At 34.9% G+C, this 26,736-nt stretch overlaps 2 protein-coding genes across 2 annotated transcripts; both read left to right on the top strand.

Moving 5' to 3' along the window:
- Positions 1–5,271: 5,271 nt before the first annotated feature.
- LOC110721116 lies at positions 5,272–7,219 on the top strand. The gene is made up of 7 exons (XM_021900245.1): positions 5,272–5,619; positions 5,690–5,857; positions 5,948–6,091; positions 6,207–6,421; positions 6,553–6,791; positions 6,892–7,085; positions 7,169–7,219. The coding sequence occupies exons 1-7, from the start codon at positions 5,272–5,274 to the stop codon at positions 7,217–7,219; spliced, it is 1,359 nt and encodes a 452-aa protein (XP_021755937.1).
- A 7,982-nt stretch (positions 7,220–15,201) lies between these two features.
- On the top strand, positions 15,202–26,489 carry LOC110721137 (DEAD-box ATP-dependent RNA helicase 28-like). Its single transcript, XM_021900269.1, has 11 exons — positions 15,202–15,504; positions 15,596–15,778; positions 15,895–15,963; positions 16,593–16,699; positions 18,097–18,175; positions 18,593–19,498; positions 20,188–20,289; positions 24,655–24,753; positions 24,847–24,933; positions 25,271–25,533; positions 26,112–26,489. The coding sequence occupies exons 1-11, from the start codon at positions 15,259–15,261 to the stop codon at positions 26,125–26,127; spliced, it is 2,157 nt and encodes a 718-aa protein (XP_021755961.1). The 5' UTR covers positions 15,202–15,258; the 3' UTR covers positions 26,128–26,489.
- The last annotated feature ends 247 nt before the right edge of the window (positions 26,490–26,736 follow it).

Raw genomic sequence — 26,736 nt, 5'->3', positions numbered from 1 at the left:
AATGGAATGCATTTGTGTCTTTTGTCATATGTTTATCTACTCATTTCTTTGAGCAATCTAACTTGCTTGTTTTACTTTTTTTGGAAAATCTTCCTTATTTGTTTGTTTTACGCTAGCAAGGTTATCAATCTTTGAAACCAGTAACTCGAGGGGCATCCCCCTAATACTCTAAAACAAGATAGAGTATCTAACTTTTATATATATATATATATATGCTCCACGTGATTCTACCCAAAAACTAATACGTACTTTGGTAGTATCATTTTCATTTTATCTCTCCTTCTTTCTTCCATAAATTCATGGAGCAATGAAAGTTGAAAATGGCGTCATTCCATATTTGTCATCTGTTAATTCTTGTTGTACCTACATTATCTATTTGATATATTTCTATAAATTCTTTAATGTATCTATAATGGTGTTAAATGTATCATAATAGAGCTTTAATGTCCCAAAAAAATTCAAGTCCTTCGTACAATTCCTAGATCCCGATAGAATGCTTTCCCATTTTCTTTCTCTCTCCTCCTTTCTCTCTCTTCAACCTCCTATCAACTTCAAGTGCTGCTATGGAGCTCGAAACGGCTCATGTTGTTTTCAGTCGGCTTCGTCGTACATGTCTGCAATTCCTCCATTGTTGTTTAGAGCTCTAGTTTTGTTTTTTGGTTGATTGAATTATGCTCTAAATGGTGTTTGAATGAAGAAGATGACCAACAGCTAATTGAATTTAATTGAATTGAAAATGTCCAATGTTTTATAATAATCAATTTACGCTAGCTAAATAAAACATAATTCCCAAATTAAATCATGAAGATTGAAGAGGTTTACCTTCATTAAATGTCTTTTTAATTAAGCAAGTTTTCATGCATAGTGCAGGTAATATTCACAATAATGGTCTTTTAGCATACATGCGGTGGGTTTATTTATTTTAATGTATCTGAACATATTTTTTTGATGTATCTATAGTGAATAGTCAATGTATCTGTAATGTGTTTTTATTGTATCTAAACTACGAGTAATTTTTTTGATGTATCTATAATAAATAATCGATGTATCTGAAATGAATTTCTAATGTATCTATAATTTTTAGTCAATGTACCTGCAATGTGCTTTTGATGTATCTGATCTTCTCACACTTCTCACCATAAGAACACTTCTCACCGGATCCTAACCATATATATATATATATATATACATACATACATACATACATACATACATACATACATACATATATATATATATATATATATTTGAATTTTTTAAACCTAAGGGCTCTGATTATTCCTTAAATATCAAAACCAAAAGAGTATTTTGAACCAACCCCCTTATTTCTCTCTTTCACCTCTACATTTCTCTCTTTCTCTCTCCTCTCACCTATTGTTCGGTATACATCATCAACTTCACGCCATTAATTTCAAAGAAATTAAGCTCAACTTCTAATTAACCATGGCGTCTTTGTACAATGCTCATATCACCATCGTCTTCGCGCCATTAAAAACAAGGAAATTAAGCTCGAATTCAAGTCAATAATTGCGTCTTCGAGCTCCAATCGGCGACTATTATGTTCGCCATCAACAACATCGTCATTAACATAATTGTTATTAACTTTGCAACATCAATAACAAAGAAATCAAGCTTAAAATTCAGACCAAATATGTCATTTTCGAGCTCCACTCAATGACGATTATGGTGCGCGTTCCCGTGAAATTGAAAGATTTTGGCGATCGAAAATGAGTTTAATGAGAGTGTATTATGTGATGATAGTATGGAGCAATTTTCTGAGATTCTAATATAAGTTTGTTCATTTTCATTTATACACTAGATGAAAGCCCGTGCGATGCACGATTTTTCATACATATATCTCAAGAAAAGATATTTCCTATATACTCTAAGTTTTATATATATATATATATATATATATATATATATATATATATATATATATATATATATATATATATAATTCTTTGATTTATTTTACAATTTAATAATTTCAGACAAAAAAAATAATAATAATTTAATTAAAATGATATTGCCAATTACAAAAGTATAATTTTTTTAATGTAATATATAATGCGACTTAATTTATTATTGTTTTGTATTTTATTCGTTGTTGTTAGTTATATGACAATAATATGATATCTTTCAAAAAAAAAAATTGTAAATATGATATTTCATTGATTACATAATAGGATAAAATCTTTAATGTGAAAAGATAATAATTTTTTATTTTTAAAATAATTTAAATCCTAAATCATTATTCGTTGCTTTTTACACTTGAAATTAAACTCTCAAATCTATATATCATTTTGTATATTTCTTGTGATCTCTTGATCTCTAACAAATTATCTGTCTTTTCAAATTTTTAGACATAAAATGTTTAAAGAAGGTAAAGTTTTTTATTGCGTTAAAAGTTTTAAATTTTTTTTATGAAATAAAAACATCTTATTAATCGGGTATTTAGATAAAACCATTAATTTCATAAGATAATTTTATTATTGTAATAATTTAAATCCTAATATCCCACGGTTTTTTATACATAAAATCTCATAAAAATAATTTTTGTAATTAGATTATACTCATAATATTTTTGAACATTAAAAATAATAGTTATTAGATGTAATATTTCGATGTAAAAAAATTTGTATTAAAAAAAATCGATAGGATCACCAACTTAGTTCACACTGATATCTCTTCCATCTAATTAAAGTGGATAAATAGAACATGTTAGCAAAAATAAAATTTATATAAAATTAATCTTTATAGTCTTATAAAATAAATTAAAATATTTACCAGAAAGTGAATAATTGTTGAGAAATTAATCTAAAAATTGTAATTATACAAAATTAAATCTATGCATTGGATTTTTTCATCGTCCCTAATCGCCCAAACAATAGTATTTTGGAAAATTGAATCATTATTTTGTTGTCGCTGACAATGTGTGCGATATTGCTTCTTATTTGTAACGACTGAAAAGTATCTAATGGAGTAAAATTTTCCTTCAATCAATTTTGTACAAAATTGTAGAATAAAGTTTACTTTAATTGAGGCATGAACGCAATTACCCTGTAATTAAAAATAAAAAATTAAGTTAATTTTATGAATTAATTAAGCTACCTAAATCACAAAAAATTTGTTTTAATCATAAAATTAAGGCCAAATTGGAAAATAACACCTCTTAAAAACACTAATTTTGCTTATAACACCAAAACATTTCGATATTTTATTATAACACCTGTTAAAAAAATAAAAATTTTGGTTCCACCACCAGTTAACAGATTCTGTGACGGAAAATCTGTGTGGGGCCCACAACTAACTTAACTGTCCAAATTTCTTCATTTTCCCTTCGATTCTCTCTCCTTCCATTGATTACACAACTACTCCATCTTCATTGAATTCTATCTGCTCATACTGAAGTACGAAATTTACTGAGAATTATCAAACCCTAAACTGAAATTTGTGGTTGAGGAATTGAATTGCAACGGGTAGGTGTCAGCATTGCAGCGAAACAACTTAGCGAGCGTTCGTCGGCCATTTTCAACATCCAAAAAGCTTGGATTTTTCGTGGTTTCTAACAGCAACTGCAGTAAGATTCCAAAAGAGGTACCTTTCGATCTTTTTAAAGTAGTTTTCATAAACTGATGATGTGAATATGCCATTGTGTTGAGAAATGTTGGGTAAATTGGGAAAAAATTTTAGAACCCTAAAAAATGTTAAATTGGGTGTGATTTTCTGTCTGTAATGTGCGAAATTAAAGTAATATGTGAGTAATTAAGTATGTAATTGTTTAATGGTTAATTGTTTAGTACAATTCATTGATTTAGGTGAACTGTTGACTACTTTGTCCTTTTATTGGTGTAAAATATGTTTGGTTGTTTTGATAAAAGTAGTGTGTTTGACTGTTTAAATGGGGTAACATATGTTGGCTTCTTTTGACTTGCTTTACATCTGTTTATTGGTTACATAGATGGCCAACAATCAAGAAGGCTTAATTGATATAGTATTCAGAGTTGGGGGTGCTTTTGTTCCCAAAAAAGTGTCAAAATCAAAAGCCTTGCTTTGCTGGTGTGGTGGGTTATGCTATTGGAGGAGGGATGTGGTAGTGGATAAGATAGATGTACATTATTTAAGGGAAGGTGTTGTGCATGGGTTTGTGCATTATAATGTCCATGTCCCTCCAAACTATAGACTGTGGTATAAACAAAGAGGTAGGACCTTTAACACAGGGAGGAGGGAACTAGTAAATGAAGAGGAAGTCAAGGGGCTTTTAGAGATAGTGAATGGGGATGGGTTTGTTGAAGTTTTGTCACTGTAGATGAAACTTTAAGGCCCATACATGAGGCCCAGACCCAGGCCACTCCAAAAAAGGCAGAGAGAAAGGGCAAGAAAAGTACAGTGGACCCTGTACCAGTTAGGAAGAGCCCAAGACTTAACATAAGTCACCCTTCAGATTCTCCTAAACCTAGATCTAGACAGGATAAGGGTAAGGGGAGAGGAAAGAGTGAAGGGGTTTCTGCTAAGAGTGAGGGGGTTTCGGTACAGGGAAGTTGTTGGATAAGGGGAAATCTAAAGTTAAGTGTGAAAGGGTTCATGGTACTAGGAAGGGGAAAAAGAAATCTAAAGCAAAGGGATTGGATTTTGGGATAACAGTGAGGGCATTGAGTCTAGTAGTGAGGAGGGATATTCTTCTACTGATAGCAGTGACATTGACATAACATGGGAGCCTGGTGAGGAGGAGTAGGATAGTGGGGATGAGAGGTGGTTTGTCCAGAATTCTGAAGAGATATTGGAGAAGGTAACAAGAAGTCTTGGGAAGCACTTAGATTTACAAGATCAGGGGGCTGCAAAGGATCCTAGGGCCAAGTTGACAAAGAACTTAGATGTGAGTAAGGTTGAACTGCAGGGAGAAGTTGAGGGAGATTCAGATGATTTAAGGAGCTTGGATGGGTCATCAGATGAAGAGGACAGACGTCCTTGGTTTAATGAGAAATATGACTTCAGTAAGCCTATTGTACTTGTTAATAGGCTTAAGTTCAGCAATGTGATTGTTTTGAGGAAAGCTCTTAGAGTGCATGCCATAGAAAATAGGAATGAGTACTACTTTTTGCACAATGATAGTAGTAGGATTACTACTCAATGTAGGAATAGATGTGGGTGTAAGTATGAAACAAAGACAAGTAGGATGCCTTTGTGTATATGCAAGGGTGGAGTGAAGTGCAATTTCAAGATCCATGCTACTAAGTTAAAAAAACGCAGACTTGGCAAATTAAAAGCATGAGGTTAAAGCATATGTGTGTGAGAAGCAAGGAGAACAAGAAGGTCACTGCAGAGTTCATTGTAGAGAGGTACCTTGAGGAGTTTAGAAGTAACCCAACCTGGAAAATTAAGCAGATCAGGGATAGGGTGCTGCAAGATCTTAGGGTTCAAGTGACCTACTACAGATGTTGGATGGCTAGATGTAGAGCTAAGTTGATAATTTTTGGTTCAGCAACAGAGCAATATGCAAGGGTATGGGATTATGGGAAGGCAATAATGAGATACAACCCAGGGTCTGGTTGTAATGTGGTGGTAGATGGCATTGTTTATGAGGATGTTTTTATGTTTGAGGCCTTTGAAAGATGGGTTCTTGAAGGGTTGTAGGCCAATCATTGGGGTGGATGGCTTCCACTTGAAAGGAGCTTACCCTGGGCAGATATTAGTTGTAGTGTCCAAAGATGGGAACAACAACATTTACCCTATTGCTTGGGCAACCTGTGAGGCTGAAAATAGGGAGACTTGGGTTTGGTTTCTGGAATCACTAATGCACAGCCTTGGGAGTGCAGATGGCTCTGGCTTCACCTTCATGTCAGACAGGCAGAAGGTAAAAGCATCTTGTTTGTTTGTAGTTTTCAATCAATGCTATTATTTGTTTTGAGTAGTATGATAAGGCTTTATTTTTCTTGTTAAACAGGGACTAGTTGAAGCCCTAGCTGAAGTTGTGCCAAGTGCAGAAACAAGGTTCTGTGTTAGGCACATTTGGTCAAATTTCAAGCTGAAGTTCAGTGGATCAATGTTCAAGGAGCTTTTCTGGAGTGCTGCAAGAGCAACAACACATGTAAGACCTTATCTGTTGCTTAGAGTATGTTGAACAAATTCAAGTATCAAAATGAGCTGGATTCAGTGAGCTTAGATAGTTTTAGACTTGATGCATTACCTTGTTGTGTTTGTAGCTTGAGTTTCAGATTCAAATGCAAGAGATAAGGGAGCTTAATGAGCAGGCTTATCAGTACTTGAACAACATCCCCACTCAACACTGGTGCAGGCATGCATTCAGTGATAGTTGCAGGTCCAACATGTTACTAAACAACATGTGTGAGACTTTCAACTCAGTTATTAGAGATGCAAGAGATAAACCTATCCTCACCCAAATGGAATGGATGAGGAGGTACATGATGAGGAGGAACAATGAGAAGTGGGAGGACTCCAAGGAACTGACAAGCAACCTCACTCCATATGTGCATAAGCTATTTCAAAGGATGAGCTATGTGTCTAGGCATTGATTGTGCAAGCTGCCAGGGATGACACTTTTGAAGTGCAGCTGAATGATGACCAAGTTCTAGTTGACTTGGAGAATGGAACTTGTTCCTGCAATCATTGGCAGTTGATAGGCATCCCATGTGTTCATGCCTTTGCATGCATTATGGACCAAAGGAGTGATGCTGAGCAATATGTGCACCCCTTTTACAGTATGGAGAGCTACAGAGCTGCATATGAGCCTGCAATTCAACCAATGCCAGGCCCAAAGCACTGGGAGAGTGAACATGAGAGAGCCTCAGCCACCAGCCTTTAAAGTGTAGCTTGGAAGACCAAAATCCAAGAAAAGAAAGCTTGAGCCTGGTAAGGGAACATCTGCAGCAAGGGGGCAGCAAAGAGCACAGAGAAGGAAGAGTCAGTGCAAGAGCTGTGGTGGATTTGGCCACTATGCCAAGACTTGCAAGCGCCCAACTGTACCTGAACCCACTGATGAAAGAACTGCAGGAAGGCCCCCTTTAAACTCACCATGGGTTGTTGAGCAAAGGAAGAAGAGTGAGATTAAAGCTGCTAAGAAGGTATTCTTTGTTACTTATTTTTGGGTATATTTTGTGATGGAATTGGATTTTTATACTAATGTTTACTTATCTTTCAAACACAGAGTGCAGTAGGGGCTAGTCCAAACAGCATTGGGAACAAGACCTTTCCTTAAGAGCAACCAGGCTGTGAACCACTAAGTAAGAGGAAAGGTTCACAAAGTCAACAAGGCCAACCACAATCCAAGCAACATATCACCCCCTCTTCCAGTCAACCAGAGCCCAGAAACACAGACAAAGTTCAACTCAGTGGTGTGCAAACAAGGAGGGCCAAGCTGCAGACTTTAAAAAATGCAAATTTGACTATATGATGTTGCTGTTGTTTTTCTGAACAGTTAGTGTTAGGTTGATATTATGAACATTAGCATGCAATATTTTGAACAATTAGTGTTGCAGCCTATTTTGTTAAAGTAACTATTTGGTGCTAGGCTGTAAAAGCCAATATGATTAAGCAATGCAACTAACTTACTCATTTTGTTCATTGGAATATCATATATTTAGGTGCTTGGATCAAATCATTCCTTACAAAATATGTGTTCATTACTTTGAAAAAGTGGTTCACTCCCACTTATAAAACAATACAAAATCATTACTACTAATGGTAATGACTCAGGACAAATTACAATTTAACCATTACAAACCCCCCTCCCCCAATAACTAGCATCACTAATATGACCAGACTAATCCCAACAGCAACACAAACAACAGAGTGCTCTGATCTTCCATTTCTTCCATGCATCTCTCTGTTCATCTTCTTCCTGTCAGAGTTTAGAGCCTTGCATTTCAACTTCAGCCTGTCCACTTCATTGAGCAAACACCTCATCTGTCCACCAAGATCATCAACTTCCCTTTTGTAGTCACTAATTTCACCCTTCAACAGCTTCTTATCCAACAACAAATTGTTGATCACCTCTGTTTGCCAGGCTGTTCCATCTTGTTCATCCACCCATTCAAATGCTTTGCAACCTCTACTCTCAGTTACAGGATCATAGAACTTGCACGTTCTAAACTCCGACCAGGGTTCTCCCTTGTCCAACTGGTAAGCTTCGCAAAAGGAACACCACACTTGCACTTCTTCTCCCTTGAAGGAGACGAAGCTATGAAAGACATTTCCTGCATCAAAATGCCAACCACAATAAGCAAAACCATTCGTACTTTGAAAAACCATACAATTCCACCAAGGAAATTATACAATTACTACTATAAATCAAAACCCCCAATTTAATTTTTGCGACGAACCCTAATTTCATCTTTTCGCAATTTATAGGACAATTAACACACAATGAACCCTAATTTGAATGAAATTGATGAATACTAACACATGCAAACTGAATAATGCCCTTAATTCAACAACATAGTTTGAATTACATGAAATTTAAGTAAGATAAATTGGGGTTTTCTGCAGTGGTTTTGATGCAATTACCTAATTTCAAATCTTCCTCTCCTGGACAATTATGCTAAAATCGAACAATATGTGCAATTTTGTTGTTCAATTCGTAATATTTGACCCAAATTTTGTGTAAACATCAACAATTGAATGTTTGTGAAGTTTATCGTAACTGTGTACATCACTGAGCAAAAAATAGTCGTTGCAGTGGGCCCCACTAACAGCTTCACTAACGGCATAACCATTTAGGTGGTGGAACCAAAAATTTTATTTTTTAACAGGTGTTATAATAAAATATCGAAATGTTTTGGTGTTATAAGCAAAATTAGTGTTTTTATTAGGTGTTACTTTCCAATTTGGCCTAAAATTAATTGATAAAAACTAAAAGGTTCATTAAAAGATTTAATAAATATAAACGATTTATAAAGATATAATACCTCCTCATCCAATAGGATTATCAGACGAGAAACTCGTACTTTGATATTCCAAAGATTTTTTCTCAAACATAATTCTCTGATTAAATTAGATCTGCATGTAAAAACAAAATTCAGTAAACAAAACATAAATATATAATCATTAAGTATCCCAATAAACACAATTTAAGTAATAATAATCACAAATATACATTTAAATATGGGTTTTAAAAATTAGGCTAAGAATTACCCACCCATTGATGACCTAATAAAACGGACACAAAATTAACGACACAAAATTTGCTTGGTTTGGTTTAGTATAGATACGAAATTTTGTTGGTGTTATAGGATGCGTCAATTTATAATGTTAAATGTCACACATTTTAATTTAATTATAATTAAGGAATAATTTTTATTTCTTATCATAAACACTATCAAAATTTATCTTATAATAGTAGGTATATAAATCCTATATCTAAAACTGATTATTTTAAAAGATAATTTTTAGTTTTTTAAATAAATTAAATCCTAATAAATCAATATTCGTTGTTTTTACTTACGTGGAAAAATTCTTAGATCTCATTCGTCACTTTTGTTTAGGTGGCAAACGAATTTTTTTAATTCCAAAATAAAATAGAAATCTAATTTTTAATTGGTCAAAAAAATACCTTTGCTTATGTGGCGCGCCGAATGCTCTCCAAAAATGCCTACTTTATTTATATATATTAAATTTTTATTGTATGTGTTTTTGCTCATTTTTATTTAGTTTGCTCATTTTAATTTCAGTTTGCTCATTTGTGAAGGATATGAGCGGAACAATATGTATTAACTTATCCTTGTAACTATCTACTTCAAAAATAGGCAGAAAATGAAGTGCATAATATAAATTAGTATACGGTTGGTCTCTTATGGTCCAACAATTATTTACATTTTCAGATATAGTAAGTAAGTTCAAGGTTTCATATAAGTTTGAATGTTTTAGAATTGTTGCTCATTTGATAATGAACAAAGAATAGTTGCTCATTTGATAAATGAGCAAACAAAACAAAGAAATATTGTTTGCTCATTTAATAAATAAACAAATAAATGTTGCTCATTTGATAAATGAGAAAAAAAAAACAAAAAAAAAAAACAAAAAAAAAATAATGTAAAAAAAAAAAAAAATTTTTTTTTTTTGCTCTTTTGATAAATGAACAAAGAATTGTTGCTCATTTGATAAATGAGCAAATAATTGTTTGCTCATTTGATAAATGAACAAAAATTATGGCTCAAAATGAGCCAAACAAAAAAAAATGTAAATTACATTTTTTTTGCTCTTTTGATAAATGAACAAAGAATTGTTGCTCATTTGATAAATGAGCAAATAATTGTTTGCTCATTTGATAAATGAACAAAAATTATGGCTCAAAATGAGCCAAACAAAAAAAATGTAAATTACATTTTTGCCTTTATTATGTGAGCAATCTCAACAGTTGGATCATGAGGTATCTAATGGTTGAGATTTGTTCTCATATATAATAAGGTTCTCACGTATAAACCTATTCTCACCGGATCCCTCCCCTTGGAATTGAATTGCATACACACAAATTAACAACAGAAAAAAAAAAAAAAAAAAACAAGAAATCAACTTAAACGAGCTAGAACCTTGACCAACCAAAAAAAAAAAAAACTTCCTGATTTTGTGGTATGTTATGGTCGAATTATCAGGTCTGGTAAACCATGAGAATAAAATTTAATAGGAAAATTCTATATAGTGACCCTCTAGTCCCTCTACTGTTGACTTTTTCAAGTTGTAGGCTTGTAACCCCTCTTTTTGGAAGTTACATACTGTAATGTTGTTTATATAGTAAGTTAATTGTGACCTTGCTGTTATGTTGTCGTTAATAAGGTTTCGTTATTATCTTTTTAAAAGCAGCGTTTTGGTCTTTGTTTTGCTGGGAAAGTTTCCCTCCAAATAATCTGGCCTTCTTCCTCCTTTTATTTAATTCGCTTTCCCCTCTAACTTTTTTTAGGGTTCCATTGTTGTCTTTCTCACATCAAATCATGTCAATAACAAAAGTCTTGTTGCTCCTTCCCTTGAAATTCGACTTGTGCATGGAATTTATAAGCCCACGATGCTATTGCAAGCCACCCACTAACAACAAATTGCAACTTAAGGAAAGCTTTCTTCAAGTAATACAACAACAAAATCTTCGCTTCAAGAATTTGTGTTTCGCAAATTAAGGTCATTTATGATTAGAGTGGAATGAATAAATGAAATTGAGACTAAGTTAGCGAGGGAATTTAATTTGAAGGAGAGAGAAAGGTATAGAAGAAAGGGAGTGTTAGGTGACGTATTATATGTCCCTTTGATGTTCGTCATAAATAAACGCTAATGTAGGTTACTGATGCGGAATCTAAGGTAGGGTTAGGTGTTTCGGGTTATGGGTTAAGTGTTTAGGCTAGGTGTTTAAGTGGTTCAGTGTTTAGGCTAGGTGTTTACGTAGGAACAGGGGTAAGGAACAGGAACTAGTTCCTGAGAATGAGGAACTCAAAGTTTGACTAGAAAGGAACACTCGCAATACTAATCAAGGATAGGTATGGTTAGAGTTGAACACTCACTCTACTGACCATAAGACAAGCTAACCCCGAACACTTCGAGTTAAGCTCACAAACTCGAGTCCACGAGTTCAAGTAACTTGAATCCACAAGTTAAAACAAGAAATAACACAAGGTATATTTCAAAGGTAAATATTTCATTCATAATAATCTGATCTGATTACAAAAGCTAGACTAGACTTCCTTTTATAGACTAAGGAAGTAGTTACATTAATTATCTTACTTAGCTAATTTAATAAAAGGGAACTAAAAAGTCGCCAGCCAAAAGGGAACTCAACAGTCGCCACAATGAGCAGTCCCTCAATGTATTAGTTCCATGCAAACCGTCATACATCGAAGACTAATAATTGTTGCTGTTCCTTAACGAGTTCCTTAATCAGTTCCTTGGGGAACTCGCTGTAGATGCGCCCAGCTTTCTCCCTTCTAACAGCTGACAGTTATAACTTTTATTACAACAACTTAAACTAAGCTAATTACTACTATAAACTGAAAATAAAACATGCAAATAAATAGTAATAAAAATCAATTAAACTAAGGAGGTTATACTCCATGAATGGCGCCTAAACAAGTGAATAAAAACCCACTTGAATGCTTAATTAACATGTGTAACCCCCTATTTATTTCCCTTGTCTTAGCTGCCTTCAAATCAGAAAGGAACAAGGAATATTCCTCCCCCAATGCTCATGAAAATATCTAAGGCATCCAAGGAAAATTAATTCCATGCTTACTCATCCATCCAAGTCACGCATGACTTGTACAAAGATGAGGATATGTTGAAACCCATGCGTGAAACATGATCAAGTTTGGACCCTTGAATGAATAGCCCATGGACAATAGGAACTTGATTCTTTTGGACCCTTGAATGTGTGTTTAGACCACTTGGACCACTTGACTCATTGGCTTGCACGAACTCTTGATCAAGGACCAATTCCGAATTAGTTACTATGCACTTTTTTTTTAGACAAGCGGGTCACAATATGTAACTTCCAAAAAGAGGGCAGGGTCACACCTTGGTAGGGGTGCTTATGATGTGAGTCGAGTTCGAGTTTGGGGTAGCTCGACTCAACTCATTAACATATCAAGCTGAGCTTTGACCAAGTCGAGATTTGACCAAATTTAACCGAGTCGATCTCGAGTAGTTTGCAATTTGATCCATCTTAATAGAACCCCCTATTCTGTGTAACATTTCTTCCTTCTTTTTTATTTTGTCTTTTGAAAAATATACATATGATCATATGACTACATAAATAATGTACGTTTATTAATTATTATTATATAAAAAAAATTTAAAACAAATTTTCTTTTATTAAATATAACACCGTATAAAGAAATTCAAGTTTCCACGAGCTTTCAAGTTGACTCGACTCATCAATATTTCGAGTCAATTTCAAGCTCTAATAGCTCGCAAGTTGTCTCGTCTCATAAAATCATAAGCAATTAAGCGCCCTACACCCCTAGAACTTGGAAAAGTCAATAATAGAGAGTCGAAATTCCCAATTTTAAAAAATAAATAAATAAAAAAAAAATATCCCCTTTGTGGCATATTCTACTGGAAAATTTGTCAGAAAAAACCTTTTAAATGCCTCATTTTGCAAGAAAAAACCTTTTAAACGATTCTTTGTTTGAAAAAACCACCACGATCACCTTTTTTGGTTAATGAAACCTCACCCCTCTTTTCCGGCATTGACTCCGACTTTCAGGCGTTGACTCAAGATTTTCCCTACTTGCAGCCACTGTTGGGTATTTTTCCCTCTTTTTCCTTTTTTGGCTCCTAATTTCCCCTCTATAAATATCCCCAAATCATTTCAACGAAAAATTAGGACAAATCATTTCAACGAAAAATGAGGGCATATCTCCTCCAAACCATATGAATTGATAGGTAAATTAAGGTTCTTCAACAATTTGTTCAACAATTGTAGTGCTTAATTCACCATTGTAGCACTCAATCTAGCTCTCCTCTATCTTCTCTAATTCACTCTACCATTAACACTGACAAACACACCAAAACAAACAAAATTGCAGATATTCAACAAATTAGGGCAACAATTGAACAATTTTATTGAAGAAATTCAACAATCCAAGCAAGTTTGTGTGTTATATTTAAGCGTCACAGTTCAAAATCACCAAATAACCAGCAACAATTAGGTTAATTGAGTTTATTTTTAGTCGAATTATTCTGATAAACCCTAATCATTTAAACGCAAATTCTACAATTGAGTACAAATTTGAAGAACTTACCTGAGTTTGTACTTAACTACGTAATTAGGAAACCTTGTTTTGCGTCCAAACGTCTCCTTTCTCCCTCCTTTAGCCATTGAAAACCAAAAGAACCCGAGTTTTTCTATTGTTAAAAAAAAACCCCAATTTTTTTTTTACTATTTCGAGTCAAGAATTAATGAATTTACACTTACCTCAGGTTGTGGTTGAAGACTTGAAGTATTAATGGCGTAGCAGAGGAGAGATAAAGAGAAACCCAATTTGATGTGATGGTGTTGCAGAGCATTCATGGAAGAAAGGAGATATAGAATACAGGGGAAAGACTTTGCTGGGAAAATAAGAGGGAAAAATAAAGAGGGAGTGCAAAATATAAAAACAATTGGGTGTAAGTCGGGAAAATCTTGAGTAAATGCCTGAAAGTTGGAGTCAATGTCAGAAAAGAGGGGTGAGGTTTCAGTAAACAAAAAAAGTGATCGTGGTGGTTTTTTAAACAAAGAATCGTTTAAAAGTAGGGGTGATCAAAGTTAGCCCGGCCCGATTTTGGGCATATTTTTTTGGCTCGAATTCGGGTTGGGCCCGGCTAGGCCCAAAATTTTATTTTTGGCGGGTTTGGGAATGTGTTTTTATGCATATTTAGTTGATTTTGTAGGCCCGACCCGAAAATGGCCCAAAAAGCCTGCACGGCCTGACCATTTTGGGCGGGTTTGGGCACAAAAGTTTCGGCCCGAAGCTTGACCCGACCTTGCCCTGCCCGAGAAGTGGGCATAATTTTTTAGTTTCGGCCCGACCCGCCCAATGATCACCTCTATTTAAAAGGTTTTTTCTTGCGAGGGAGCTCATGTTGATCTCCGTGATAAACGGATACGTTTATCTTGGTGGCAAAATTGTAAATATTTTTAAATTTTGAAAAAAAAAAAAAAAAAATCACCATCACCTTCCTCCTCACTCCACCGTGACCCATCTCCATGATTAATCCATGGTTTCCTTTCTTCCTTCCTTCACATTCCCAACCCTGCTAGCACCTTCATCTTCTTCCTCCTTCTCTGATCCCCAAACACCTTAATCTTCTGATTTCTTCTTCAAGATGCTTCAATGGTGAATACGAAACCTCAACACCATTTTCGGCGACTTCGTCGCCAAATCCAACGAAAACCCTGTGTAAATATGTAGAAATTAAGGGAATGGTTAATCCCTAAAGGGAAAGTGTTTTTGTTTGCTTATTTGATATCCCCCTTCTATTGGTATTCACCATTGATGGAGCTCGTCAGCTTCTTCGATTTCATCAGATTTGCATTCTCCCATTAAAGCTGCTTGGAGGATCTCCTCTTTCAAATGGCAAAAATACCCCTTATTTTAACTGCAAAATGACCACAATACCCTGTTATAAACTTCACGTGTTTATCACCGAGATTAACTTGTATTTACCCAAAATAAGACATTTAAAAGGTTTTTTTAAACAAAATTTCCTATTCTACTATTCTAAAACCCTATAAAACTAACACAAAAACCCTCTTCAACGTTTGTTCACAGAGCTACTATAATGGGTTCAGGCTTCGTATTCGAGCCTCCTAGCGACGAAGAACTCGAAGACGACATTCATTCCGGCGACGATAATGCCTCCGAATCTGCCTGGGACTTCGCCGCCTACTCCGAAGCCGTCGCTGAAGAACACGCCCGCCGTCACACCACCTCCGTCGACCAAAAAATCCACAAGCTTCGTCAACAGCGCGCCGTCTCTCTCCCTAACCCTAACGACTCCGACTCCGACTCCGAATCCAATAAACAAGTACTATTTCATTCTCCTTTTCTTCCTGTTTTGTATTTCAATTCAATTTCAGTTCAATTGTAAATTTGATAATGGTTGATAATTTTATTAGGAGGATTACAAGGCTGAGAAAGGAGATGATGATGAAAACGATGTTGTTGAAAGTGATAAACCTTTCTTTGCAGCTGCTGAAGGTGTTTCCTATCAAGCTAAATCGTTTTTGGAGCTTAATCTTTCGAGGCCGTTGCTTCGAGCTTGCGAAGCGTTAGGGTACTCTAAGCCTACACCAATCCAGGTTTTTTTAGGAGCAATTTTTTTTTTTTTTTTTTTAAATGAATTTCTAGGATTTTACTATAATTATTAGCTCAAATGAATTTGTGATATGACTGAAAATGGAAGCATTGTTTGTAGGCTGCTTGTATACCATTGGCAATGGCCGGGCGTGATATTTGTGCGAGTGCAATAACCGGTTCTGGGAAGGTAAATCGTTGATTTATTTCATTGATTTAGGTTAATTGTTGAAAAGATTGGAATTCATGATTGCAGCTCCCTTTAGTGCTTGTTTGATTTGAATCTAGGTAAGGAAGTGGAATGGAAACGAATAATAAGAGGAAGGGGTAATGTTGTTAAGTGCTACCATTATTAGATGTTCGATATACCTAAAGAAAGGAAGGAAGTGCTACCATTATTAGATGTTCGATATACCTAAAGAGAGGAAGGAATTAATGGTTACCTTTGAGAAATAGGGTGTGTTATCCTACCTTTCATACCAAACACTTGGTAAATGGTTAATTGGTTCCACTTCCACCCCTTAGAAACACGATATCAAACAAGCTCTTAATTCTAAAATAAAAACTTTATAAAAAGGTTGGACTTTGTTTGTTATTGGATTTATCTTAGACTGACTTAATATAAAAGAAAAGAAAAAGAAGAATCTGATTGTAGCTAGCTGATTGCTGCTGTTTAAGGATGCTTTCTAGTACTGGAATCTGGTAATATTTGGAATTGTTCAAGGGTTGCTCTTGTGTGCATTATTCTTTTGTTGGGGGGAAATATGATGGGTTTGGATATAATTGTTATTTATATTTCTCTCTGTTCGGCTTCTGTAGACCGCAGCTTTTTCATTGCCAACCTTGGAGAGGTTGTTATACCGCCCAAAGCGTGTGCCGGCAATTAGGGTTCTTATTCTTACTCCTACAAGGGAGCTAGCTGTCCAGTAAGTTTCACTACTAACTCCATTTTTTTGGTCATCAAGAAGATTTTATTTCTGTAAACCTAATAACTTACATCAACAAACTACAAAACTGAGGAACTCTTTTCTTCCTTATTATATTGAATGTATATTTTCATAAGCATGTGTTTATATACTTATTGAATTAAAATTCTCATAAAGGTTCCAATTTAAAGGATATCAAATAGTCATGAATAACATGTCCTGATCTAACATTACAGATGACACATTGAACATTGCTGTAATCGTTGTGGTCAAGGGTAACTGTGTAAGATGAGGTTTGGTGCATGTTTATATAGGCATTAGAAACTAAAAGAGTGCTGCCTTGCTATTATTCTTTTCCTCCAGCATCTTTGATTTTATAAAAATCTGTTAAAGCGAAAACAAAGTATTGCCTGTGTGTGAAATTCAATCCTATTTGGAAAAAGGATTGTCAAAATGTTGAAGCATCTATGCATAATGTATACTTGTATAGTGATATACTATCCTTGTACAATTGTACCACAAACTTGTCCTAATTTTCATTTTTGTTGGTCTCGATTACCTTTACACTAATGTTTTCCCCTTAAAAAAGTTTTCAGTATTGTTTTCCTTGCCCACCATTTATAAAAAGTTTCCTGTACATATTCTTTACTTGATAAAATAAGATTAAAACTACCTTTACACTAATATTCATTTTTTCTATAATAAAAACAGTTTCAGTATTGGTCTCAATTACCTTTACACTAATATTCATTTTTTTTATAATAAAAACTCCACCATAATATCACTTCTAAATTTTTTTGCCTTAAAGAATTGGGAGAACGCCCAAAGGTTTTGTGGGGTGTAAGGAGCACAGGATATAGTGCTCGTTTTTGGTGGTATATTTTGTGAATAATGCACCAGAAAAGTATCATAAGAAATACTTCTTTGTCTCTGAGATCAGGATCCTTGTTGCTATGTTGCAATATCCTCAAACAAAGTTCCTTTCTCCTTGTTAAGTTAATAAAATTATATATATTCCCATTCATTAATTGGATTTGTAATCAATGGATTGAGTGAATCCCTGATTATCAAAATACTTAAAAGCAGACTGAAACAGAATACCTTTTTGTTATTTCTTCCATGGACTTGTGATTTAGTCCATCTTATAGAAAAAGCTTGTAGCTTCCAAAGAATTTTAACAATGTATGACATTTAAAGTCTTTGAGGGTTGTCTTCCACTTCTTCTTGCCTTTTACTTGCAGTAAACGAGTCCCTAAGATACTGGCCTTTGTGGAACATAATTTTGTGTATATCCTTTACATGTTTCTTTTTTGTCTTGATTCGTAATTGTAAACTTTCTCAAACATATAGTGTTCTTTTTTTTTTTCTCACTCTAGTGCTCTGATGTGGCTTTTCAGGGTTCACAGTATGATAGAAAAACTTGCTCAATTTACAGATATAAGATGCTGCCTGATTGTTGGTGGGCTATCAAATAAGGTTATGATACTTTCTTATTGGCTCTTTTCTGTTTTGGTAAAATTAATCTATCATGTCTGTTGTTTGCCATTTTACATTTCAAAGTAGTTTGTCCCCTGATTGAGATTGGTTTGATGCAATGGTTTTACAATTTTAGTGGGTCCTTATCTGAAATGTGTGCAAGTGTGAATTTTACTATGAGCCTGCGACCCTTACATGCTTGTGCTGGTTGTTTACGCATGTGTGTGTTTCAGTCCTCTTGATATTTTAATGTGACTTCCTTTGTTCAAATGGAAATAACCATAATTTCACTAAATACTTCTACTACGGAAAACATTGAAAGTTTTTCATTGCTTCAACTATCTCCGGTTTTGGCTGTTATAGATGTCTTTCTTTTCTATATCTGTCATAACTGAGTGACATTATAAATGAACTCAGGTGCAAGAGGCTGCATTAAGGTCGATGCCAGATGTCGTTGTGGCAACTCCAGGGCGTATGATTGACCATTTACGTAATTCAATGTCTGTGGATCTAGATGATCTTGCTGTCTTGATTCTTGATGAGGCTGATCGACTTTTGGAGCTTGGATTTAATGCTGAGATCCAGGAACTCGTCCGTATGTGTTCAAAACGGAGGCAGACAATGCTGTTTTCTGCCACAATGACTGAAGAGGTTGCAGAGCTTGTCAAACTATCCTTAAAGAAACCACTACGGTTGTCAGCTGATCCGTCTGCCCAACGACCAGCAGCTTTGACTGAGGAGGTTGTGAGAATAAGAAGAATTCGTGAAGCACATTATGAGGCAGTGCTTCTTGCATTATGCTCAAAAACATTCACATCCAAAGTAATCATTTTTAGTGGAACCAAGCTTGCTGCTCATAGGTTGAAGATCTTATTTGGATTAGCAGGCTTAAAAGCAGCCGAGTTTCATAGCCATCTTACACAAGCGCAGCGTCTTGATTCTCTTGAGCTTTTCAGAAAACAGGAAGTAGACTTCTTGATTGCAACAGATGTTGCTGCTCGAGGGCTTGACATAGCTGGGATTCGGACAGTTATTAATTATGCTTGTCCTCGTGATCTCACAACATATGTACACCGAGTGGGTCGTACAGCAAGAGCTGGTCGGGAAGGATACGCAGTCACATTTGTCACTGATAATGATCGCTCTCTACTAAAAGCCATTGCTAAAAAGGCTGGTTCTAGGTTAAAGAGCAGAATTGTTGCTGAAGATTCAATTAATAAGTGGGCGCAAACAATTGAGCAGATGGAAGATCAGGTTGCTACTATTCTTCAAGAAGAGAAAGAAGAAATGGCTTTGAGAAAAGCAGAGATGGAAGCAGCAAAGGTTTGTTTATGCTTTGTTTCTTTCTGCATGGCAACTACTACCCCCTCACATCCATTTGATGTCAAATTGTTTGCAAATTGGAGTTTTTGGCTTGGTAATTATCAACCAGATCATGAATTTTATAGTGATTGGAAAACACACTATATATCAGAAGTCCATATAATCCATAATTAAATACTGTGTCTGAATGTGAATTAAATATAGAACTTGAGGAATGTAATAGCTTGATCTGTCCATTGAAGCATTATATGCAGTGATAGTGTGGTTTGAATTTGCATAAAATTTTCTTGACTTTGATGATTTATTGTCCTAGCATCAACAATTGTGACTTTTTTTTTATGGATTAACTTATGAAAAATTGCATCTTCAGAAACTAATTGACTTTGAAGTTTTTGATAAGTTGTAAATTTATTGACATGCTTGGATTTAACATCCTAGAGGATTGCTATAAAAAAATATGGAAGATTTTGGTCTTCTCACGTTCTTTATGAAATTATGAACTTGCTTGAATATCATATCCTAAATCGTTGCGAGGAGTTGGAGTATAAGTTTAACAGATTATCTTAAAGCTAACTAATTCCATTATGTTACTACTTGTTGGCCACTAATGTTCTGCATCTTATCTCAGAGTCCAGATATATTGAACTTTCCATCATTGCTGACATGTACATTTACTTTCATTTTTTCAGGCTGAAAATATGATTGAGCACAGGGAAGAAATATTTTCCCGGCCTAAAAAGACGTGGTTTATAACAGAGAAAGAAAAGAACTTAATTGCAAAGGAGGTGAAGGTACTGTTTCTTGAGATTATTGTGAATTACTTGTAGTTAGAAGCCATGGTGATGATGCTATTACTTTGGAATAGATTGCTAATTATATATTTCAATTCAATAACTGATATCACAAGATACTTGGAGATCCTTTCTAATTTTCATTTTTCATTTATGTCACTGAAACGAAGTTATAAAAGAAAGATGAGACTCCGCTACTGAAATGCTAAAATTCTGTCATTGATCGATGATGCAGTTGTGAGTCAGCTGTATTATCTTTTGTTTTTTTAACATGTGATGCAGTGGCTATTAAAAGACAAGATGTGCCGTTCTGGATTATCTATATAAAATGTCATAAAGGGGACATAATTTTATGAATCGCACTTGCTTGGAAGAAATGCCTCTAAATGTCTGTTTATTATAGGTCAGAGTTAACTTATCTGATAAGTCTGTCATAAAGGATTCTACTTCTGGAGATTTATACGAACATAACAATGTTAAATGTAACTAAAATCTGACATTCAGTATATGATTCATGTATCACAATATCTCTATGTATTATGATGCCACAATATCATAATATCTATATGTTCTATGATGCCACAAATTAACAATATCTATATGTACTATGATGCCACTAACCAATAGCAAAAGAGCACCTACCAGTCTACCACTTGCAAGAGATACTCATATGCTGTCCAATTATAAGATACAGTGTAGCCTGCAGTACATTTTTTAAGCTAAGAACTTTTTTGAGTTATAAAATACTTGCAGCAATTCCTAATAAACCCTTTTGCTAATTCACATATGTTTCCTACCTTTAAAATATGTGGTGCTTCTTTCAAGTTCCAACTATGGCCTTAAAAATCGTATTGCTGAGTAAGATGACAACTATTTAAATAAAAAATGGGGTGGTCATTATCATACCCTCCTAGTCAAGATATTAGATATTGCCCTTCAAGTAGTATCTCATTTCTGCCCTGCTTATAATTTCTTTCTCTATGGAAGTACTGCCAAACGCAGATCTTTGCAGTTAGTTGTCATCGTTGAAGACATCATTGTATGTTTCATATCATTCTTCATTGAGCACCAGTTTTCATGCTACGTCTCACTTTCCCGTATTGTCAACAAGGCAGTTCTGTATGGTAAAGGGTAAATGGAAGCATAGGGTGGTGGTGTTGGTGGTGGGCTGGTGGTTGAAGGGAAGTCTGGGTTGTTGGATGATTTTCCCTTTCTTATTTAAAACAAACAACTTAGTGAATTTTGGGGTTTAGGTTTCCATTACCTTGTTTTCCTTTCTCAGACTCTTTCCCTTTACCTTTCCCGTTGTTCAATCAAACGCCCCCTTAGTATCTTCATCCAAGAAAACCCATTCCATTCCATTCCATGGTTCCACCCCTTCTACCATCCTACCCACTCCGATCCTAATTGGTCTTCCCATTTCCCTCTTAGGAAAATATAAAAAGTTCTTCCCTCTATTCTTTCCATATATGTTAAGAAACTCCCATCAATTTTCTTATGTTTATTTGGTGAATGTGCCAAAATTTATTACCTTCTCTTTTCCATAGAATTTTTCTTGATTTACTCCCCAATTCTGAATGGGAAAGAACAAATGTGACCGAAGGGAGTATTATACTACTATTATACCCCTCATTTTAGTTTCACAACTAAAACCCTCCCAATGAAATCTTTTTGGTCAATATGATGAACAACTACCCTCAAAATGAAATCCTAATTTGGAAATTGATGACTAAAGATTAAAAAGCATGTGTTTATAGTTACTTAATTTTCTATTACTACCCTAGCTAATCAAAAAGCAATTCCCCAATTTCATAAGTTAGTTGCTGGGATTTTTGAAATTGCACACTTTTTGTGTGACAAATCTATCAGTGTTCAAGGCCATCAAGGGAGTTTTTTTTTTTTTTTTTTTTTTTGGGGGGGGGGGGGGGGTGGGGGGGAGTGGCCTTTTGGATGGATTTGCCAAACAGTTCCATTAATTGGCTGTGCCGCCAAAACAAAAGCTTGCTTGTAGGAATTAGGTAGTTGTTTAGATATTCTCTTTTGTTGGTTGTTCGAGTTCTTCTCAAATGCTTTTATGATAGTCTCCACTTTATTTCCTAATTTTTTAAAATTTTATCAGAATATTGTAGTCTGGGATGTAATGATTAGGTAGTTCCTCTTAATTTCTTAATTTTACAAAATTTCAATCAGAAAATTATTCTGTCTGAAATGTATTTTATTAGGACACTAATTTGAGAAACTGAAGAAGGATATGGCTTTGTTTGTCTTCTATGAAGCTGTAGTTTGTTTACCATTGGTATTGCTATGAATTGCTTTAGCTCCCAATACATTGTGGTTGTGTTTACACCTTTGCTGGAAATGCCATTCAATAAGTATTTTCGTTGAAATATGACCACAAAATTATGGTTCCAGCTACCTATCTGTAATAGACTAATCTTAGGAGGGGCAATTTGGGAAGTCTAGTGTTATTAGGTTTATAGTCCCTAGCTTTAGTATAAATAGATAGAGGGGGGAAAGGTAAAGGCAGGCATGAATTAGGTTGTTGGAAATAGAGAGTGGCAACCTCAAGTTGCTAATAGGAGAGTTCTAGGCTAAACCTACTACCTTTGTAAGCTTTCAGCCATTATCAATCAAATTATCAAGCCTTTATCTTTATTAATTCTTAAAATTCATACAATATTTACAATCAGAAAATCAGTCTATAACAGTTGGTATCAGAGCAGTGTCCTGGGCTTTCGCTGCCGGAAACAACCCTCTGATCATCAATCAAAAAAAAAAAAAGGATTTGCAGGCTGCCATAACAGCAGCCATGGATCGAGTGGCTGAGGCCGCTCAACGTGCCATAGTTGAGTACTTTGAGGCGTTGAGGAAGGAACAAAATCAGCCTATAACACTATCCATATATTTATGGTACTCTATGATTGCATCTAGAGGATACATTTTCAAATTATTTTTTACCCACAGATTGTAAAGCTCCTTCAGGAATCTTAATTTTGAATCTGTTTTGACCCCTTTTAAGTTCAAGAGCCTCCATATTCACTTGATGGGGGTAACTATGGAGGCTCTTGAATGTTATAAGTATATCAAACTAAATCCCTTAAATACTTTTATGATAGTCTCCACTTTATTTCCTAATTTTTTAAAATTTTATCAGAATATTGTAGTCTGGGATGTAATGATTAGGTAGTTCCTCTTAATTTCTTAATTTTACAAAATTTCAATCAGAAAATTATTCTGTCTGAAATGTATTTTATTAGGACACTAATTTGAGAAACTGAAGAAGGATATGGCTTTGTTTGTCTTCTATGAAGCTGTAGTTTGTTTACCATTGGTATTGCTATGAATTGCTTTAGCTCCCAATACATTGTGGTTGTGTTTACACCTTTGCTGGAAATGCCATTCAATAAGTATTTTCGTTGAAATATGACCACAAAATTATGGTTCCAGCTACCTATCTGTAATAGACTAATCTTAGGAGGGGCAATTTGGGAAGTCTAGTGTTATTAGGTTTATAGTCCCTAGCTTTAGTATAAATAGATAGAGGGGGGAAAGGTAAAGGCAGGCATGAATTAGGTTGTTGGAAATAGAGAGTGGCAACCTCAAGTTGCTAATAGGAGAGTTCTAGGCTAAACCTACTACCTTTGTAAGCTTTCAGCCATTATCAATCAAATTATCAAGCCTTTATCTTTATTAATTCTTAAAATTCATACAATATTTACAATCAGAAAATCAGTCTATAACAGTTGGTATCAGAGCAGTGTCCTGGGCTTTCGCTGCCGGAAACAACCCTCTGATCATCAATCAAAAAAAAAAAAAGGATTTGCAGGCTGCCATAACAGCAGCCATGGATCGAGTGGCTGAGGCCGCTCAACGTGCCATAGTTGAGTACTTTGAGGCGTTGAGGAAGGAACAAAATCAGCCTATAACACTATCCATATATTTATGGTACTCTATGATTGCATCTAGAGGATACATTTTCAAATTATTTTTTACCCACAGATTGTAAAGCTCCTTCAGGAATCTTAATTTTGAATCTGTTTTGACCCCTTTTAAGTTCAAGAGCCTCCATATTCACTTGATGGGGGTAACTATGGAGGCTCTTGAATGTTATAAGTATATCAAACTAAATCCCTTAAATACTATTTGGTGAAGCTTGGTCAAACCTAGACGCCTTAAATTGTCCATTTTAACTTAGAGGGAAATGGTGTTACTTTATTAAGCCTTTGAGTCAAGAAAGCTTGGAATCTAATGCTAATTATGACAGTTGAGAAAAATCTTCTTTTTTTTTAGGATGCAGATTATTCTGTCTGTTAAGTGTAAATGTTGGTTGATTCTCGACTTAATTTAAATATATAAATTCAATAGGGATCCTCGGAGACGAAGAAAAAATCTGGTAATGTCATTGTCAGTGCCAAGCAAGCAGAAGATTTGAAATTGAAGGAAAAGAGGAAACAAGAGCGTGAGGTATTTGTCCTATTTCCCACAGTTATATCATCTGGCAATTGTGTAATGATTTATGGTGATAAAATCTCATTGTTATACTTTGTCTTTGAGCAGAAAAACTTGCCCCGGAAAAAGCGCAGAAAGCTGGAAGCGGAGAGAGAGATGCTGGAAGAGGAAAATGAGTCTGATGATTCAGAAGGGGTGAGTATCAATCTTGTGCTTTCATTAATGTGTATTTGGATTTATACTTTATGTTGCACGGAAGACTTTTTTTTTTTTATTATTTGAATTGGTATTTTTTGAAGCTTATTTACACTTTTCTGCTTGTAATTTGGGTTGGCATCCTGACTGCTATTGCTCCACATGTTCACCATGCCCCTTTTAATTCCCATGTCCTCAGGTTCTGAATCTCTCATTTTAACATGCTACATTGGGGAATAGCTCTGTTTCTTAATAGTTAATCTGATCAGCATCATATTATCTTTTTTGTTTGGAATTACATTATTTTTTTTCTAATCAACCATCTGTGTGATGGCAGGAGAATAAAAAGAGTAAGAAAGATAAAAGTGGAATACCGCTTGTCAATGTTGCCTATCGCAAAGCAAAAGCAATCAAGGCTGGGAAAAAAGCACAAGATGGTGGTAAAAATATCAAAAAGATGGGGAAGAAAGCAGCACAACCTCAGTCAAGAACAGATGAGATGCAGGAGCTATTCCAGACTGATATGAGTGAGAAACGGGGGAAAAAGAACCTTCAGCATGTTCAAAAGAAGTCAAGAAATTCATTTAAGAGTAAATCGAGGTATAACTATGCTACTGATGCTTCGCATGTAACATGTTTATTTATTAAAAGATTTGTGCTATAATTGTGTGCTTACTTCATGATCCTGCCTGTGTAATCTACCCCTCACCAAATAATAAAATATGAAAATGTAAGTAGAAACTAAAGTGACATGTACAAAGGAGTTTATTAATGTGGAAGCAAGTGGACGGATTTTCATTTATTATTAGTCAGTAATGAATTAGGATACTTTAGTCTTATCATTATTAATGTTATTTGTTTTATTTTATTAGGAATCTTAATATATAATATCTTATTAATAATGGAAATTTATCTTTTAGGGTTTGTGTTAGTCAAATAACCCTATAAAAGGGATCATTGTACTAATTCAAAGGCAGAGATTGATTTTATGAGAATATGAGTTGAGCTTTTGTACTAGTGGGATCATTGTACTAGTGGGGGGTGCAACATTGGTAGTGGCTACTTTCACATGTAGATGAGTAGATGACTCTTGTGATGCAAGCAACTTTTGTCCTGTTGAGATTTGAATTCTTCTGTTCCAAGTACATGTTTTCTTATAGTTTATTCAATATGTGCAGGTATAAGCGAAGGTAGGCATTTTATCCAGGCCAAGATCCCTGACTAAGTTTAGGAGGCAAGCAAGAAATGCACTTGGGCGATTTCAACTTCCATGGAAAATCTACTTTTTAAAGTGAAGTGCAATTTTGTTGGGCAATCTTCAGAGTAACTAAAGAGTTGGAATTGTTCTGCATCTCAGCAGGGCGGATAACAGTGGGCATGCTAGATACTGAATTTACCTGGCTTGTCCTTGTATATTTGGCGGGCTTCGAAGGAAAAGCTTTATAGTAGCTCTGGTGTAGGGGCTTTTTTCAATTTTGTTCGATATAATGGCATTTTTTTTAAGTTGTAAAAGATGATTGGGAGTAATATTAATGGCATTTTTTTAAATTTCAATATGTTACCACTTCTATTTGATCATTGATTGGTAAATAAGTGTAGATGAGCTAGATTAATCTTTTAATGTAGTAGGCTTAGGTTCAAGTAAAACTATTTTAGAAACCCCCTTGAAAGAGAGGGAACCCTACCTTGAGAGAGGAAAACCCACCTTGCGAGAAAGGAAATTTCACCGCAACAACTGCGTTGCGGTTTTCGGTAACGATGGCCGATGATCTAATCAACCAGTGTGCGTCACTCAAAATTAGT

This window comes from Chenopodium quinoa, unplaced genomic scaffold (genome assembly GCF_001683475.1).
Source record: "Chenopodium quinoa cultivar QQ74 unplaced genomic scaffold, ASM168347v1, whole genome shotgun sequence".
Classification (NCBI taxonomy): domain Eukaryota; kingdom Viridiplantae; phylum Streptophyta; class Magnoliopsida; order Caryophyllales; family Amaranthaceae; genus Chenopodium; species Chenopodium quinoa.
The sequence above is the reverse complement of the archived record's forward strand: the minus strand, read 5'-3'. Positions and strand labels throughout refer to the sequence as shown.